At 61.8% G+C, this 18,879-nt stretch overlaps 1 protein-coding gene across 7 annotated transcripts in view; it reads left to right on the top strand.

The window, feature by feature from the left end:
• Positions 1 to 14,445, top strand: part of WDR20 (WD repeat domain 20) — a 54,091-nt gene extending 39,646 nt beyond the window's left edge. The window contains exons 2-4 of one of the 7 annotated variants that reach the window (XM_055131326.1): positions 5,486 to 5,668; positions 7,758 to 7,850; positions 12,582 to 14,445. In XM_055131326.1, coding sequence (XP_054987301.1) covers positions 5,486 to 5,668; positions 7,758 to 7,850; positions 12,582 to 13,838 — 1,533 coding nt within the window. In that variant the 3' untranslated portion in view covers positions 13,839 to 14,445. Of the gene's footprint in view, positions 1 to 5,485; positions 5,669 to 7,757; positions 7,851 to 12,581 lie in introns of those variants that run through there. The other 6 variants (XM_055131330.1, XM_055131327.1, XM_055131331.1 and 3 more) reach the window with 6 other exon arrangements.
• The last annotated feature ends 4,434 nt before the right edge of the window (positions 14,446 to 18,879 follow it).

The raw sequence follows: 18,879 nt of genomic DNA, 5'->3' as shown, positions 1-18,879 counted from the left end.
AGGGGGGGGGTTCTCATCTTGTGGGTTTCGCTGGGCGAGCTTCATGCAAGAAATTTGATCTTGTATTTTCTCATTGTGCCTCCTCGCTGGAAACCGAGATGTTGCCCTGGAACGGTCCCTCTCGGCATCTGCCTTGTGTGGGAGGAAGTGGGTGTCTCCCTCCGAGGGTCTCTGCCGCGAGGAGCCCAGGGTGTGTGCGTCTTCCCCAGGGCACGGCCCGCTGCGGTGTGCCCGCGCAGGCGCAGCTCGTGTGTCTGACCACGGGACCCGCGCAGGGCAGGAGAGGCAGCAGCTGGTTCTGGAAAGTTACACTGAGCAGAAACACGCCCTGCGCGTGCCCGCTGCCAGCTGGGAAACGTAGAGCCGTGCGCACCAGTGCTCTGCCAGCGCTCTTGGGTCTGCGGGGAGGGAGAATGGGAGGGAGGGAAGGGGGGAGGAGAGAGAGAGAGAAGAGAGAGAAAAGAGAAAAAAGAGAGAGGGGAGAGAGAGAGAGGAGAGAGAGAAAAGGGAAAGAGAAGAGAGAAAAGAGAGAGAGAGAGAGAGAGAGAGAGAGAGATTCTCTAGGCGTTGGGTGAGGAGCGTGAGGGTGTGAGGGTCTCGGCCCGCCAGCAAAGCAGCCATACGCGAAGGCGCCTTCTCGGGAAGGAAGGCCTGGAATCTGGGCCGCCGAGCAGGGCTGGAATATTTGATCCTGTGGTCACACAGTGATAGAATTCAGAATTTGCAAACTAGGTGTTACTGCAGATGTTATCTTGACTCCTGGGAGCCTGGTGCACTGGAATGCTCCCTGCCCCCTTCCCAGAGGGGCGGGTAGTGGCGCTGAGGCCAGGCTTGGCTTGGCCCAGGTGCTGTGTAAACTGGAGGGCCCTCACCGCCAACAGGACTCTCCTCCCTCCCCACCCTCCCCCTTTCTTTCCTTCCTTTTTCTTTTCCTTCCCCCTCTTCTTTTTCTTTTTCCCTCTGCAGTCTTGTGTCCTCAGGGTGGGGTTGCCGGGGATCCAGACTTAGGGCCTCACACCTGTGGCAAGTGCTGGCCGTGGCTGGCCACGCCCACCGTTCTCTTCTATTCTTGTTGCTTTTCTTTCCCTCGTCTTCAGTGTCGTTGGATTTCTACAGTAGATAATAAATGACCTTCTGTGCCAGCCAGTGATCAGTGCTCCGTGTTGGAGACGGTGTGGCAAATGGGGAGGAAGTGCCTCCTTTTCTGAGACATTGAAACTGACGATTGACATTCCCCCCTTCTGGGAGGAATGATGCCAGCCTGCCTGACTCAGTACCACTGATCGCTTTTTAAAAATGAGTATTAGATGTGAGTATGTGTGAGTGTGAATATTGGCATTTCAGCACTGCTGATGCCAGTGGTGCAGGGATTCTGGATGTGATTGCGGAGCTGGGCAACGAGAGAGCTGGATGTGTGGGTGTTCTACAGACGGAGCCTGACCTTGTTTCCACGTCAAGGCGGTGGGTTGGACCATAGAGTTGGCGTCTGTGCAGCATCCTCCAGCGGACTGTCACCCCAGCGTGGAACTGTTGACACATGGAGGTGTGGGCAGAGATGCTGTTGGAAGCACCATCATTTTCCACTGTGTTGAAGAAAGTCTCGCTTCCGTGACACACGGAATTGTGCTAACAAAGTGACCGTATCAGTTCTGAGCTGACTCATTTCACTCTGACCTTGACCCTTCCCAGAATTAGCGCCTGAGTTGGTGGAATGTCTCCCCCCAGGAAAACCTGGGACACATTCTGTAATGCCAGGGACTCTGGGCCCCAAGGCCCCCCCCACCTCCCATTTTGTTTTATTTCTGGCTGGCCAGGCACAGGTCCTGTTCTCCTGACCCTGCGCTCGGGGGTGACTTCTGGGGGACTCCAGGGATATCCGCCCCGGGCTGCGGCGTGCAAGGTAAACGCTCTGTGGGTTGTACTGCTGCTCTGGGCCCCAGGTCTTGAGCTGAGACTGCACCTGTTCTGTTCCAGACAGGTGAGCCCATGTGGCCCCTGTTCCCGTGGGGCTCCCGTTCTGGCCATCTGAGGGTCACAGAGCACGACCCTGCCCCTCGGGCATCTGGGAGGTGACGGCCAACGGGAGTGTGCCCAGGCTGCTCCCGCTCCTCTGGGTGAAGGCGCCCTGCGGCGGTGACTCAGCAGATGCCTGGCTCTCCTCCTTCCGGAAGGCACTGGACTTTACTCTGAGGAATGCATTGGTGTATGCAGCTAGTAAAGCGACAGTGGCCGGCGCGTGCGGGCTGGGCAGGAGACGTGACCCTGCGGTGAGAGAGCAGGAAGAAGGGGCACGGTGATGGGCAGATTCCGAGGGGGCTGGGGCGGGACAGTGTGGAGGGAGAGACCCTTGGAGCCAGGCCAAGCAGTGAGGTGTTCGGCCTGACAGAACACTGGGTTTTGAGTGGCTGGAGACCCCGGGCTCCTCCGGGGAAGGATGTGGTTTTGGGAAGGAAGGGGAGAAGGAGAGCGGGCTGGCAGGGGGGCCAGACAGGAGGGAGAGTGAAACCCACCTGTAGTTTCGGGTTTGGATTTGATTTCTGGGAGCCATTACCCGGTGGTGCTCAGGGGTCATCCCTGACAGTGCTCACGGTACTGTGCGGTGCTGGGGATGGTGCATGTTCTTAGCCCCCGGTCTGGCTAGGCCGTCGGTGTTGACGTCTGCTCTCCCCTTAGCCATCATAGCGGACACGCCTTTCTGAGGACTTCATTTACTTACTCAGGCTTCGGGGCCACAGTCAGTGATGCTCAGGGCTTACTCCGGCTCTGTGCTCAGGGAGCACTCCTGGCAAGGCTCGAAGAACAATTTGTGGGTTGGGCGTGTTTTATGGGGTCATACCTGGAGAGGTTCGGGGGTTGCTCCCGGCGGGGCTCCGGGAGAGCGTACGAGATTCTGGGGCTGACCACGCTGCCTGCTGCAGTCATTCCAGCCCCAGGGGCGATGTCTGCTCTTAGCCTGGAGCCTGGACCGGGCTTTGTTCTCTGAGACTGGGGAGAAGAAATGAGCACTTTGCTTGAGACCACCTCCTGTCAGGGCAAGCAGGCCTGGGCCCTCGGTCTTCTGCACGCAGTCTAGCCTCTGCTCCAGACTGCTCCTACTGGGGGCATGTGCAGGGGGCTGGTATGGTAGCAGGAGTGGGTTCGGGCCGAGTTCCGTCCCTCCTACCCCTCCCCTCCCCCGCAGACACACACAGGCAGCTCCGTCTCGGGGCCAAGGAGCCAGAACGTGGTGGGCGCCCAGTGGCCCAACTTTGCTCTCTGGTGGACACCAGTGGTGTACAGTCAGATGGCCGCGGGGGTTTCAGCTGTCAGCCTCCCTTCCTGGGCCTCGTTCTCCGTGCTTGTCCGACAGGGACTGTGGAGAGGTGATCCGAGAAGAAAGTTCCAGAGAAGAGGATGTCATTGGAACCTCTCCGTGGCTTAAGAGTAAAAGTCAGCTAGCCGACATCTGTGCAGGGGAGAGGCTTGCAGGTTAGGTACGCGGGGCTGGGGAGGTCGCACAGGGGTTAAAAAGCTTTATCCCTGGGTTGGGAGCCGGTCCAGGGGTTAAGGCACCACGTGGCCTGTGGTCAGTGCATATGGTCCCCCAGCCCTGGCAGGAGTGCCTGCGCCCTGGGCACAGCTGGGTGTCGTCTCCGTCCCTCCCCAAACAAAAGCTGTGCCCAGCCTTGCTTCGTGACGTGCAGCAGAAGTGCCCTGGGTGTCCCCAGCTGTGGCCCTGGAGGCCGCCAGCAGTGTGGGGCCTGACCACCTGCACACTTGGGTCGGAGCAGTGACCTGTTGGCCGCCTACTCGGGGGCCCCAAGCCGAGCAGCAGCAGCTGACGGGGGTGGGACAGGCCGACCTGGGCTGAGACACCTGGGGGAGCACTGCTGGGATCCGCCGTGAATTTGCGCCTTGAAATTTATCACTGGGCCCGAGTGGTAGTACCGCGGGGCGGGCGTTTGTCTTACATGCTGCTGACCTGGGTTCGATATCTGGCATCCCATATGGTCCCCTGAGCATCACCAGGAGTAATTAGCACCACCATGTGTCCCCCAAAACAATAATAATAATAAGTGTATCACTTTTCTCTGTGTTTGTGGCCTGTCCTTGAATTGATTTTTATATTTCAGTGCATAAATTTAAGGGTATTCTTTTAGGGACCAATTCCCAGGCAGAAAATTTTATGCCTTAAGAATTAGTGTATAAAATTAATATACAGTAATTCATGTAGACATGTTTTATTGGTAGTAAAACACCAAATAAGTGCCACATTTGTTGTAAACTCTAAACTAAAAAGCAGTACTTTTAGGGGCCAGAGGGCCAAGGTGACTCTGCAGGGGCCAGACCCTGCCCCCCCCCCCAGGGCCCCCTGAGCACAGAGCAGGGCGTGGCCCAAAACAGCAAGACATTGTCATGCTGTTGTAGAGATCACATAATCCTGTGACTGCTCACACCTCCTCCCCACTCTCACCTGCCCCACCCACCTAGCTCTCCCTCCTCCCCACTCCCCCCCACGGCTCTCCCTCCTCCCCACTCCTGCACCCTCCCACCTGGCTCTCCTCCCCACTCCTGCACCCCCCCCTCCTCCCCATTCTCGCCTGCACCCCCCCCAGGCTCTCCTCCCCAACTCTCCCACCTCCCTGGCTCTCCCTCCTCCCCGGGTCTTTGTCCCCTCCACTCTCTCCTGCTCCCCTCCAGCTCTCCCGTCTCCTGGGTTCTCTGTCCTGCCGGCCCGTGCTGCTGCTGCCACAGTCTTCCTCTCGCCACACCTTACTCAGCCCTTACTTTATATTGCACTCTGTTGATTGAGTTTGGGGGCCACACTCGTCAGTAGCTTGCCGCCCACTGTCCACGTGGCCTGACTCTTCCTGCCGTGGCAAGGTCGGGAGGCTGGTCTGCCTTTGTCTTGGTACTGACAGCCCGGCAGGTGGCTGGCCCGGAGCTTTCTCAGAGACAGCCCTGCGTGAGGGGCGCGGGCAGAGGAAAGGCGTGTTTGGCGGAGCCGTCAGAAGAGCGTCTGACTTAGGGTGTCGCTCAGATTTGCCTCCCAGAGGAGCTGCTGCGCGAGCTCGGCAGGTGGCCTGACCTCAGCAGAGTTGCCTAACTCCTCAGCCGGCTTGTCAGAGGGCTGTGGCCCTCGGGCGCGGAGGCCACATGCTGAGGATACAGGCCAGGGACCCTGAGGGGCCAGGTAGGCCCTGGGTGGGGATCCTCCGGGCTGGGAAACGCCGGGCCTGAACGGTGGTCTCCGGGGGGCCACCCGGATCCATACACCGTGCAGGACAAAACAGACTTGAAGAGGCGGGGGCAGTGACCACGACGTCACGGAGCATCTAAGGACATCACGTTAGCCACTGTGTGTGAAAGTGCTTTTGTGAAATGCTAAAACCTGAAGTATCTATGTTTAAGACAGAAACGTCGTAATGGAGTGTAAAATAGTGTAAATGAGATTTCTCGTCTCAATGTGCTGTTCACCGTATCTATTTTTCTCTTTCTCCTCCAGGCTGCTGACTTGAGTAAACCAATAGATAAAAGGATATACAAAGGAACTCAGCCTACTTGTCATGACTTCAACCACCTCACAGCCACAGCAGAAAGTGTTTCTCTCCTAGTGGGCTTTTCCGCAGGCCAAGTCCAGCTTATAGACCCCATCAAAAAAGAAACTAGCAAACTATTTAATGAGGAAGTAAGTAGCACCCTGTCGTGGCTGCTGAGCCCCTGTAAGAGTCTCTCCGTCCTCGCCAAGGCACTGGGCCTTGCTTCACTCTTTAAGCCTCGGCCTTTGTTCATTCTTCACTTGTCATACCTTAGTGTTTCCAAGTTTAAATGGAGTGAATTAACTTGTTGACTTTTACCTGTTCTTTTTTGGGGTAACTGCTTTGTGCATTTTTGTGGAATATGTTCACTTGTCTTACTGGGTATTTTTAAAACTCGATACTGGAGTTAGGGACTTGATACTGATTGTTTACGTCAGAAAATAATTTCAGGCTTTGTCTACATCATCAGGAAGTTCTGTGCACACCAAGGAACTTGATAACTTCTCCTCAGGCTGTTTTAAATGGTAGCTGAAATCTCATGTGTATGTTTGACAGGTTTCTGGCTAAGGACTCGTTCTCTTGCTTGTGAAAATATTTGCTGTCGGGTCACCTTTGACATAGTTAGGAATCCTGGCACTTCACTGGCTCCCGTGGCGAGCCCTTGGCAGTGCCGTGTACTGCTCCGGGCTTTCTGCTGTCTCCGGTTTCCTTCTGGACAGAGCTGAGGTGTCTGCGTTGCCTGTAAGGAACGTGTCAGCACCGTCAGCTGTGGCTGTCAGGGGGACGCGTGGGCCAGTTCCGGCCATGCTGACCGGCAGGCCCTGGGTTTCAGGATGGCTCGGCCTCCTGTTGGGGCCCGTCTGGGCAGCCGAGTGGCTTACTCTCGGCGCATATTTCAGAATGGATCCAGTCTGGTTTCTCAGAAGTAATTTTGGGGAAGAAAACTTGACAGATTGCAGTTACAATTCTGATTTTTTGTAGTGGTTAGGGAATTGCTGCCTTCTCATGTCTAGCATCCATCGTCCGAGGCCCTGGTCTTCCAGACTGTCAGTGGACTGGGTCATCTTTGGACCCATCGGCCGAGGCGCTGCTCGTGGACGTTGCTGGACTGGGTCATCTTTGGAGCCGTGCCACCTTCTCCCCCGCTTCATCGGGGCTGACTGGGAACAAAAACTTGCCATCTGGACTGACATTTAGTGCTATTTTTTGTTAAAAAATTTTTTGGGGGGTTTTGTTTCTGGTTCACATCTGGCAGTGCTCAGGGCTTCCTTCTGGCTCTGCACTCAGACACTCCTGGAGAGCTCGGGGACCAGATGGGGTGCCGGGCGAGTGCCCTGCCCCCGGCACTAGTGCTTTTGCCTCTGTTAAAAATGTAAGCAACAAATTCTTCTTTCACGTAGCTGTTCTACTGTGTGGAGGTGTGGCTTCTGAAGAGTTGAATGTTTGGTTGGTTTTGTGGGGGTCGCACAGGTGAGTGCAGGATTGGCAGAAATTGGGCATCATGGTGGGATTTGGTTGTGGCCTAGACAGGGGAGAGGGTTGGGGCACGTCAGGGCTGCTGGGCGAGGGTGGCACAGAATGCCACTCAGAGAACAAATGTTCGTGTGTCATCGCTGAGGGGTGGCTGGGTCTCGTGGGTGAGCGGGCAGGCGGGGCCTCCTCAGCCAGGAAGCCCTCATTCTGCACGGTCTGCGGGGCCCACATTCTCGCTGGTTTAGCGGTTTCCCTGAGTCCTTCTGACGTCTTACTGAAGAGTGGTTATTCAGAACGCCAGGGCCGGAGGGGCTCCTGCCAGCATGGCGAGCAGCGCAGGGCCGACCTGCCTGCCGCCCGCCGGGGGAGAGTTCTCGGGCTGATGTCTGGTTTGGGTTCGGTGGCTGGACGGGCGAGAACAGCCCGTGGCTTCCTCCAGGCTTCCGCGGGCTGAGTTGGTTGGGGGCCCTCCGGGAGCCTTGCGCCCGTACTGCCCGAGACTCGGGGAAGGTAGCGGCAGGTGAAGCGTGTCCTGTGAGCGCAGGCCGCGCCCCGCCACACGGGAGTGCGCGGAGGGCTCGGGGCGTGTGGGGTGACCGGGCGCGAAGGGGCTTGGTCCTCCCGGGAGTGCAGAGCCGCCGGTAGTGCGGCGAGCCCCGGGCACCGGGAGCCTGTGACGACCCGCCAAAAAGCGAGTCTGGCCCTGGCGGCCGTGGGGACCCCGGGTGCGGCAGGGGAGTGACAGGATCACCTGTGTTTTTTTAGAACTCTTGTCAGCACTTGTGGAAGGTGGAGTGGAATGAAGAAAGAGAGAATGAAGGTAGCGAGACCAGTGAGGAGTCCCTAGTAACGGTCCAGGTGAGAGCTGCGGGCTTGGAGCGCCGTGGCCGCGTCTCCCCGCCCCCCCCACCCACTGTGACAGCCCCCACACACTCACTCACAGACTCTCGGGAGCCATGGCCCGGCGAGGGCTCTCAGCTGAGCTGTCAGGTAAGGACCAGCCAGGGCCAGCGAGGCACGTTCCCGAGGCGAGGACGAGCAGCGGGAGGAAGGCCAGCGGCGGCTTCCAAGGGTTGCCTTGGCCGCTTTGTGCCTTCCTTCCTTCCGGGCCTTGAGACCCTACCCGGCGCTGTGCCTCGGGGTGCTCCTGGGGCTCGGACCAGGCCTCCGACAGGGACGCCTGCGCTCCTGCCCTGGGCACTGCAGGCCGGCTCGGCCCTGCTCGGCTTAGGCGACAGGGGGGAGCCAGAGAGGCTTAGCCAGATGGTGGGAGACCGTGGGGGGGTCGCGTATTAGCAGCGGTCACAGCCCTGAGGAGAGGCGTGTGGGAAGCCGGGGAGAGCAGCGTCCGCCAGTCAGGCCCAGCCCGGGGGCTGCTGAGCTCGGCCTCCTCGTCAGACGGCCCCTGAGGGTCCGAGACCCGCGGCTCGGGCCGTGAAGCGGAGACGCCCAGACTCGAGCCTGAGTCTGGCGTCCCGGCACCGCCCGCGGGAGGCCGTGACTGCAGGCCCGTTTGAGCCGCCACCTTGGAGAGCAGGTAAGGCCCAGCCCCCCGCAGGGCCGAGGAAGGGGCGGTCCCTGCAGCGCCCAGAGAGATGGTTCGAGAACAAGAAGGGAAGCGCAGGAAGCCTCTGTGGAGACTCGGCCCACGGGACACCTCAGTGGGTCCGTCTGTCGCTCTTAGCTGCCAGCCCAGGCTTGCGTCACCGGGGGGCTCAGCCCGCAGAAACGGGGTGCGTGTTTAGATGAGGGGGACTGGCTGAAGCGGCTGTGACTGAAGAGGGCCGCGTGTGCCTGGGAGTCGGGCCTTCTCGGGGGGCTTGTTGCGACTCGGCCACCGGACAGTCGGGCGGTTCGCCTGGAGCGCCCGTCTGTAAGTCCCGGTGCTCACTGCTGGGGGGCTCGGGGTGGGGCGTCCCCCCTGGGGTGCTGTGCACCTCTTCCTGCTTTGGGCTCGGCTTGCTCCTGGGCTCCTGGGGGTGACATGCGGTGCCAGGACTCGAACCTGGGCCTCCCACGGGCCAGGCTTGCGCCCACCGGGCGTTCGGGCTGCTCCTCTGTGGACGGAGGTGGGACGGCGGGGAGCTCTGTCAGCCGAGCTGGCCCCTTGTCCCTGCTCTGGGCCTGTCTCTGCTGTGGCCCCAGAGCCTCCTCCCCGTGCTCTGTCATCCAGCCCTCGGGAGTAAGTTTAGGTTCCGCCACAACATTCCCTGGGCTGCACGACGAGCCCTGTGAGAGCATTTTGCTGCGTCCCATCAGGAGCTTCTGTACCAGGCCCGGGCGTCCCCTTCAGCACCCATGGGCGCCGCTTCCCGGGGGGTGAGACTGATAAGGGGAGCACTGCCCGGGCCATTCAGCTCCAGATGACGGCAGGCTTGTAGCAGTGAGCAGGAACTTCAAAAGGTTTTCAAGTGTGTTTCGATTGTTGCTTCAGATGTAAAATCTGAAAATAACGTGTCACTTGACTTTGTTACTGACAATGACGTCTGTGTTCTTGCTCCTCTCGGACAGAATTCAGAGCCAGCACCAGGCGAGCGTCTCTAGGCAGAGTGAGGAGTGACCCCGGGAGGAGCTGAGGGGCCCAGCTTGGCGACCCCTCGAGGTCTGTGGCCCGGGGTGGAGGAAGTGGTGTCCGAGTGGTGCCTGGCGGGGCCGGAAGCACTGGGCCGGCGGCTGCTGTGATGACTTCTTGCTTCTTGTTGTTCTTGTTGTTTATTTTGGTCTGGTTTGGTTCTTGGGCCACACCCAGCTGTGCCCAAGGCTTCCTCCTCGCTCTGGCCCCAGCGGTCACTCTGGTGGTGCTCAGGGGCCAGGGCTGGAATCCCTGCAGCGCCAGGCAGACAGCTGGGCCCGCGCTGTCTCGGCCTCGCCGCAGTGGGTGCAGTGCTGCATCGTGGCGTGATGTCTGTGGCCTCTCTGGGTGCTGGCGGCGTGGAGTTTGGGTGGTGGTCAGCTGGTATCGGAAGGGTGAGTCTCTCAGGGCGTGTGAGGACCCGCCAGGGAGTCGCGCTTTGAGCGGGAAGGGCACCCAGCACGGCCAGGTGGGCCGCACCCCGCTCCCCCTCGCTCACGCCCTCTGCTCGCTGCCTCTCCCGGTGTGGCTCTTGGGAACCCGCGTGCCACAGGGCTGGTGCTCGCTGAGGTGGGGACACAGTAGGTCCCGGGCAGCACCATCCCCCCCTGCCCACCCTGCCGGGCCTTTCGCTGTTTCCTCTCGGGAGCATCGCAGAGGAATGTGGCCCCGTGGCCACGCCGGCGACTGGCGCCACAGAGAACTGCGGGCGGAGGACATTGGCCTTTGCAGCTGTGCCCGCGACGGAAGACGCTGACGCTCAGCTTCTCCCGTGCGTGAGAGGCTGCGTCCTGCTCGGGTCCCAGAGCACAGCTGAGCACTGCTTGAGCCTCACCCTGAGCCTCACGGCGGAGCCCAGGCGCGACTTCCTGTCTGCCGGGCGCCGTGGCGGGCGGGGCCGCCTTCCAGAGGCGTTTTCTGTTCTCTTTTTCTTTCTTTCCTGGGGCTCCTGGCTCTGCACTCGGGGATCCCTCTGACGGGGCTCTGGCCATTTGGGGTGCTGGGGATCGGGTACCAGCCGACTGTGCTAATTTCCGGCCCCAGAGGCGGTGTGTGGACCCTCCTCCCGGCCAGCAGCTCCCAGTCCAGCCCTGTCACCGTCTGGTGCCACGCGCTGAGCCGCGCGCTGAGTAAATTCCGCGGCCCCTCACGTGAGGCAGGAGTCGGCGGATTCCCCGTCTCTGCCGCCAGGCCTTGGGGTGGGGGTCACTCCCGACACCGAGGGCCTTGGTCCACACCTGTGCCCAGCAAGGGTGCCCTGCCCAGTAGGGTGCTGTGTGCTCTGTGGGCTGCCACTGCAGGCATGTCTCCCTCGCCCTCACATGGCGTCTGCACCCTGGGCCCGTGTCCCCCTCACCCCGCTGTCCGCGCCCATGGGTCCGTGTCCCCCCCACCCGGCTGTCCGTGCCCATGGGCCCGTGTCCCCCCCACCCGGCTGTCCGCGCCCATGGGCCCGTGTCCCCCCACCCGGCTGTCCGTGCCCATGGGCCCGTGTCCCCCCCACCCGGCTGTCCGTGCCCATGGGCCCGTGTCCCCCCCACCCGGCTGTCCGTGCCCATGGGCCCGTGTCCCCCCCACCCGGCTGTCCGTGCCCATGGGCCCGTGTCCCCCCCCACCCGGCTGTCCGTGCCCATGGGCCTCTTTGGTCTCCTCAGCTCTCACTTCCTGGGGCTCTTCTGTCCCCCGCGTGCTGTGGTCGTGTCGCTGCTGGCTGTTGCGTCTGCGGCAGGAGCGGGACCGGGGGAGCCTGCTGTGTGGCTCGTGGGTCTTTGGTCTCTGGCGGCAGCAGGGCCGGGCCGGGCGTCCGGTAGTCAGGAGCCTGCGCACAAGCTTGTCAGTCCTCCCCTGCCACAGCGGGGGGGGGTCACCTGGGACCCCAGTACAGGACACTTTGCTGCTCCTGAACAGCAAAGGGTGTCAGGTGGGGCTGAGCGAGAAGCCGTGTGGAGAGGCGAGTCTGGGCCGTTGGCGGGGGCGTGAGTGTCCCTGTTGGGCCAGCCCCGTCACCCCTGCCCACCCCTCGCCTGCAGGCGGCTGTGCTTTTGCCAGCTGCTGCTCCACGCTGGAGTCTCCCTCAGCGGGGGCTTTTGCCTTGCACGCGGCCCACCCTGGGTCTGATCCCCGGCATCCGGTAGTCCCCTGAACACTACCGGGAGTGACCCCTGAACATCACCGGTGTGACCCCAAAACAAATTCTTCAGCAAAGCAGTTTGGGGGCGGGAGGCTTAAAGCAAACTGTAGAACTAGAAAATTCTGTGCTCCTGCAGTTTTTCACACTCGGTAGAGCCAGCGCGTGGCCGTGGCAGACGGAGGTGGTCTGGGTGGTGGTGGGCAGGGTGCCTGGGAGGGCCCCTGGGGCCCGGCGTGGTATCGCTTATCCCCGGGCCTCCTGCTCCGTGCTCACGTCCTGGCGGCCCCCACTGTCTGCCTGCAGCGACAACCCGTCGTGCGCTCTGACCCCAGGCGGTGAGGCAGCCTCTGACGCACCCTGCGGACGGGCAGCTCAGGGCTCTGGGTCTGCGGTGGCAGAGTGCCAGTGGTGCGGAGCGCTGAGTCTGCCCGCGGCCTCCTGTTCCTCGGTTTCCCAAGGCAAGACTTGGGTGCCAGTAGTTAGACACGCCCAGGGCTGGGAGGAGACAGCAGGGAGGTACATGAGCCTAGGTGTCGGCTCCGGAGTCCCTTCCACGCGGCTCATAGACACACACGTGCCGCATCAGGAGGGGCACGGGGTGCCCGGGAGGGACTGTGGTCGGCGCCCCCACGTTGTAGCGGCCGGGGCAGGAGGGCTCGGGGCAGGAGGGCTCGGGGCCAGCAGCGTGGGCCACTCGGCGCAGGAGGCGGGAGGTGTCCTGTGTGTGCAGGGGGGAGGGCGGGGCTGCCGCGCCGTGACCCGGCAGGGTTTGGGAGTGACTGGCACCGGGGCTGGGTGCGGGGGGCAGGTGGGTGCCTGGCCGGGAGCTCTTGCTGCAGAGGCCCCCTTCTCCGTGGTGATAACGTGTTCTCCTTTGTCTTCACAGAGACTAATAGACAAGTCACGCGTAACCTGTGTCAGATGGGTTCCCGGTTCGGAAAGTCTTTTCCTAGTAGCCCACTCGAGTGGGAACATGTACTTGTATAATGTGGAGCACACTTGTGGCACCACAGCCCCCCACTACCAGCTCCTGAAGCAGGGCGAGAGCTTTGCCGTGCACACTTGCAAGAGCAAATCCACGAGGAACCCTCTCCTTAAGTGGACGGTGGGCGAGGGGGCCCTCAACGAGTTTGCTTTCTCCCCAGATGGCAAGTTCTTGGCGTGCGTGAGCCAGGACGGGTTTCTGCGGGTGTTCAGCTTTGACTCGGTGGAGCTGCACGGCACCATGAAAAGCTACTTTGGCGGCTTGTTGTGCGTGTGCTGGAGCCCCGACGGCAAGTACATTGTGACGGGCGGCGAGGACGACCTGGTGACGGTCTGGTCCTTCGTGGACTGCCGGGTGATCGCCAGAGGCCACGGGCACAAGTCCTGGGTCAGCGTGGTGGCGTTTGACCCCTACACCACCAGCGTGGACGAGAGCGACCCCATGGAGCTGAGCGGCAGTGACGAGGACTTCCAGGACGTCCTGCACTGCGGTCGCGACCGCGCCGGCAGCACGCAGTCGCGGCTCTCCAAACGGAACTCTGCCGAGAGCCGCCCCGTCAGCGTCACCTACCGCTTCGGCTCGGTGGGCCAGGACACGCAGCTCTGCCTCTGGGACCTCACGGAAGACATCCTTTTCCCTCACCAGCCCCTCTCCAGGGCAAGGACACACACGAACGTCATGAACGCCACGAGTCCCCCCGCCGGGAGCACCGGCAACTCGGCGCTCCCCCCCCTGCCAAGGTCCAACAGCCTCCCACATTCCGCCGTCTCCAACGCCGGCAGCAAAAGCAGCGTGGCCGACGGGGCCATCGCCTCCGGGGTCAGCAAGTTCGCCACCCTCTCGCTGCACGACCGCAAGGACAGACACCACGAGAAAGACCACAAGCGCAACCACAGCATGGGACACATCTCCAGCAAGAGCAGCGACAGGCTGAACCTAGTCACGAAAGCCAGGACGGACCCCGCGAAGACGCTGGGGACAGCCCTGTGTCCTCGCATGGAAGACGTTCCCTTGCTCGAGCCGCTGGTCTGTAAAAAGATCGCGCACGAGAGGCTGACGGTATTGATTTTCCTTGAAGACTGTATAGTCACTGCTTGTCAGGAGGGATTTATTTGCACATGGGGAAGGCCTGGGAAAGTGGTAAGTTTCAACCCTTAATGCCGCGCCTCGTCTCGAACTCGAGTAGGTAGTGATTCCGGTTTCCTTGCGGGCGGGGGGTGTGCGATGAATGTGAATGACACTTCTTATTCTTAATGTAAATCTAAATGCATCAGAGCCATAATTTTGGATACTGCATGCCATGTAATTCTGAATCATTTGATAATTCACCTTAGAGCGTTTCAAAAACTAGAATCAAACTAATTGCCAGTGCAGTCACCCACCCTGGGGCCGCACCCCGGGCCAGGCGGTTCCAGTTCAGAGAATCATGGCGGGAAACACGACTGTAAAATGCTAGGGTGAAAATTTCTGCTTTAACTGGAATATTTCTGCTTAACTACTCAATTAGGATATTGTACACCCGATCAGAGTGTTTATTCAGTGCGGACGGCCATTGTCATTTATAGTCCAATTTTTTATCTTAATCATAAAATGTTTAGGAATCTATGAAATTTAACTTTAGGAACAAAGCGTTCAGCAGGGTTGATTGATATTATTTTTACATTGTTCTGGCAATCCACAGAAAGAGAAGAGCCTTAATTTTTAAAACCCATTTTAGTCATTTTATGACAATTAAAATTGTTTAATAAACATCTTTTTCAAAGAAGCAGTTTGTAGCACTTGATTGAGAGTCGGTGCCGGAGCCCGAGGCCCGTCTCTTCCTGCACGAGGCGTTTTGCTGGGCATTGTCTTTTTTGGGGGGGCTCCGGCCGTGGGCAGGCCCCGGCTCTGTCTGTGCAGCTGAGGGACTGGCGCTGCGCGTGGGGGCGGGCGGGCACTGTGGCCTCCCCCTCTGCAGGGGCGGGGGGCTCCCAGGAAGCCGAGGCTGGTGGCCCCCGTGCTCACGGTGAGGCCCCGGCTTTTCTCGTGTGCGTCCGTGCGGCCTGAGGTCTGAGTGTGTCTGGCCTTTGTGGTAGGTGTGGAGGTGAGTGGGACAGGCCCCTGCCCGCCTCAGCGCCGCGCTGTTCTCTCCTGGGGAGCCGCTGACTGAAGGGGGTGGAGGCGCGGGGGCACCCGACCCTGCCCGCGGCTGCCCCCAACCTGTCCTGCCAGCACTTGGGAGGAGCACTGAGCCAAAACGGGACCGATTCCCGGCGAGCCGCCTGTGTGACCTGCCCCCTGCCTCTGGCCTGGGTGCCTGACCCCTGACTGCTCGCCCTGTGCCAGCCTCGGGAAGCCGGCTGCCGGGAGTCGGGCTCAAGCAGGGACCTGCACGAGGGGCGCCCTGAGCCCTATTGTAGACACGAAGCATAGGCCAAGGTGCATGTGGCCACCGCTGACCGTGGTTCGAATCTCAGGCTCCACTCTGGCCCCCGAGCACTGCCAGGAGTGGCCTCTGAGCCCCCCGAGTGCGACAGCCCCTAGGGTGAGCCACCAGGGACAAGCCTGGCCCCGTGGAAGCCGGGTTGCCGGGGGGAGGGGGGCACTCGCTTAAATGGTTCTGGCGTCCCCACTTCTTTATTGCTCATGGAACCTTCTAGCATTTTCCTCCTTTGGGAGCTGGGGGAGTTAGCCGCACCTGGCAGCACTCAGGGCGGGCTCCTGGCGGGCCTGAGGGACCCTCTGGGGTGCCCCGTCCCCTCCTGGGCCCCGCGTTCCTCCAGCGCTGCTTTGGGAGGACTCCGCTTTCCTGCTCTGGGTGGGCAGCGGAGAGGCGGGCCCAGGACTGGGATTCGCAGCAGCTCTGAGGACGCCCTGGGGGCGGGGGCGAGTGGGCACCTGGGGCAGCCCGTGTCCCCCGGGGCCAGCAGCCCATCTCCCACCTGCAGTCCCCAGGGCTGTTGTGCCTGTGGAGCCCAGGGACCTCCACCTGCCGTGTCCGTGTCTGCCAGCTTGTCCCGAGGGCGCCCATCCCCGTGGGAGCCTTGGAACTGTCGCTCGGCTCTGGCCCACAGGGAGAGCTGGGGGGAGCACCGAGAGCGGAGCACCTTTGCCTGCAGCTTTGATTCTGTGTCCGGGTTTTGCTGACACGGTGACCCCAGTGACTGTCCGAGCCTCCGTGGGGACCAGGGCTGTAACGCCTGTGTATCTCCTCCCGTTCTCGTCTCCGTTTTGACGACTGGAGTAGGTGGGACTGTCCTAAGTGAGATGCTGGTAACCCAGCCCGGCTGGGCCGTGGCTGGAATGTGGGTGCTGTGGCTGCCAAGTGCCAGCAGGGGGCATTGTCCTGCGGGCCCTCAGTCGGCTGCAGTGTCTGAGTCACGGCCCTCGGGACGGGCAGGAGGCCAGGAATGGCTACGAAAAAGAAGTGAGTCGGGAAAGAAATGCGCCTCCCGAGGCAGGGGTGCAGGGCTGGAGGGTGAGGGGCCTCCGGAGGGAGCAACCACCCGGGGCTTTTACAAAGTGCTCATCTGGCCTGAGCCAGGGCACAGCGGGCGGCGCCTGCCTGGCACAAGGCCTCCCCGGCTGCAGTCCCCGCCCTCCCGTAAGGTCCCGGAGCACTGGCGGGGTCGGCCTCATGCCCCCAGAGTCTGCCTGGGAGGGCTGAGGGCACCGTGCGGGGCTCCCTCCACCCACGGAAGCACAGAGAGACCCATGGGAGGCGGCTCTCCTGCCCGGGCAGGACAGGCCTGAGGGGACAGCGCCCGCCGGGAGAGGGTGTCCCCGGCCCCTTTCTCCAGGGGCCTGTGTCCCCTTCAGTGCGGCAGGGGGTCCGGGAAACCGTGGGAGGCTCCCAGATGGCCGCGGCGAGCCTTCCTGGACACCTAAGGCAGCGCTGAGGGCTGTGGTGGACGGTGGTGGCGGGCACCGTTTGTGCCTGCGGTGTTGCCCCTTGCCCTCCCACTGGCCCCGAGGCAGGGGAGCTCCAGGCAGGGTGGGGGCGAGACTGAGTCCAGATCAGATTTTGAGAGCAGAAGCCGCCGCGTGGCAGAGCTGAGGGGGCTGCAGGGCGCCCGGAGAGCTTGTCCGTCGCCCTCCTGCTTGGGGAAATGGACCTGCTCCTCGGCGATGCCCGGTGGGCGCCCCCGGGGGGCTGGAGGGAGCGCACAGCGGGCAGGGGTTGGCCTGGCATGCAGTCGGCCTGACGTTGATCCCCGGCACCCCCGTGGTCTCCCGAGCCTGCCGTGAGTGATCAGCACTAGCAGGTGTGCAGCCCCCCAAAAATCAGCAAACAGAAACTCCCGTGAGCCACTCTGCCTGCCGTCCAGAACACGCCCTTGGAAAGTGCCACTGACCGTGGCCGTGACAGGAGCAGGTGCTGAGAGCTGAGGCTACCTGGGCTCTGGCGTGGGAGTGAGGGGCTGCCCTGGGCCTGGGGACAGGCCCTCGCACGGCGGCGGGTGAAGACGGAGTTTCCAGCGTGCTGGCCCGCAGCCAGCCCCGCTCTGACCTGGGCACTTCTGGAGGCGGCGGAGCGGCAGCTGCAGCGGGGTGGGCCGGGTTCCTGTGAGCTGCTGTGTCTGCAGGGTTTCCTGTCACCCCCAGACCAGACCCGCTCCCCAGGGAACGGTAGTGTAGCTTAGCCGGCGCTGCGGGGCCTCGGCGGCCGTGCCTTGGGGCGGCCAGACCTTGAGGGAGGTGGATGTCGCCGGAGGCACGCAGAGCTGACCTGCAGGCCACACGCTGCCCCCAGGAGGTCGCCCACAGCGAGGCACTCGGGCTCTGGCCAGAGGAGAAACGGGTGGTTTTTGCTTTTCACGCCCAAATCTGGTATCATGAGAAGCGTGTCTAGACACACTGTCAGCAGAGACCTTTGCAGGACACAAGAACGTGCCCCGCGCCCAGCCCTGAGCCCACGAAGGCGGTTTGCACGTCAGACAGTCCTGTGCTGGCCATACCCCTTCCAGAGTGTCAGTCTGTGCCACGGCGGGCAGCGCCCGCCCCACGGTTTCCTCCTGTTCGAGTAATATTTCTGGCTCAGGGATATTAAATTATCCTGATCAGACTACTTGGCTTTCTTGATTGCACTCCCTGATGCGGTGGGTCCAGCCTTGGAATGGGAGATTGCGTTGGGTTAGAGAAGCGCTGAGGAAGAGCTCTGTCCCTCCGCCCACACCCCCCTGCCCTCCCGCCTGTAGGCTAGTGGCCTCTGCCTTCAGCTCGCACAGGGAACTGGGCCCAGAAACTGCTGGTGGCACCTGGAGGCCCAGCCCGAGTTAGATCAGGCCCCACGGACCTTTGGCCAGTGCCCGGGTTTGGTCTCTGAGCCGCTGCCCAGGGCTGGGGATCAAACAGCCCTCAGTTTGTCCCGGGCTCAGCTGTGCACAGAAAGTGCCCTCCCCCGCGCTGCGCCCAGCCCTGCCTTCGGGAGCGGGGGCACAGGCCTGGCACGCTCGAAGCCTGCCTCTTCCCCAAGCACAGCAGTGAGTCAGCCGGCCCGGCCGGCCCAGCTTTTCCAGGAGTGGCCCCTGGGCCCCGAGACTGCTGGGGAGCCCCCGCCCCGGCCCCTGCGCGATGCAGAGCCTGTCGACTGCGCACTGGAACAGGGGAGACCTGGGGCAAGGGGCTGGGGCAAGGCCACAGTCGCTGTGCCCTGGGGGAGGGTGGCAGACATCTGGGCCCCAGCACGTGTGACCGTCACGTAGGAAACCCAACTTGTCCTGGTCCGAAGGTGCGGAAGCCCCACTTCTAAAGGTGCAAGTGAGCTGCGCTGGACACCCAGTCTGCAGGAAGTGACCGGAGCACCTGGGCCATCCAGCGTGTCCAGCCCAGAACTGTGGCCCTCAGCGACCAGTCCCAGCTCTGCCCGCCAGCTGTCCCGGGGGTCCGTGAGCAAACTGCCAGAGCCACAGGGTCAGTGGCCGGGGGGCACGGGTGGCCTCTGGGGTGGCACCCCACTCGGAAGCGTTGGGAGAGCAGAAGCTGGCTCCATCTTTTCTGCTGGAGCTGAACCTTTCCCAGTAGGAGCACCCGCGAGGGGACGCAGCAGCGAGCTGGAGTGGGGAGCCTGGGTACCCCCCAGTGAGCCCTGCCACACGGCGAGGGGACAGGGAGACCCCCTTCCTTCTGGAGTTTGAAAAGTTTGCCGGGGAAGACTGTATTTGGAGTGTGGTGGACGTGTTTTGTTTAAGGAGGGCTACACCTGTCATGCTCAGGGGTT

Source organism: Sorex araneus, chromosome 3 (genome assembly GCF_027595985.1).
Source record: "Sorex araneus isolate mSorAra2 chromosome 3, mSorAra2.pri, whole genome shotgun sequence".
Lineage (NCBI taxonomy): Eukaryota > Metazoa > Chordata > Mammalia > Eulipotyphla > Soricidae > Sorex > Sorex araneus.
This window is presented reverse-complemented; position numbering and strand designations above follow the sequence as displayed.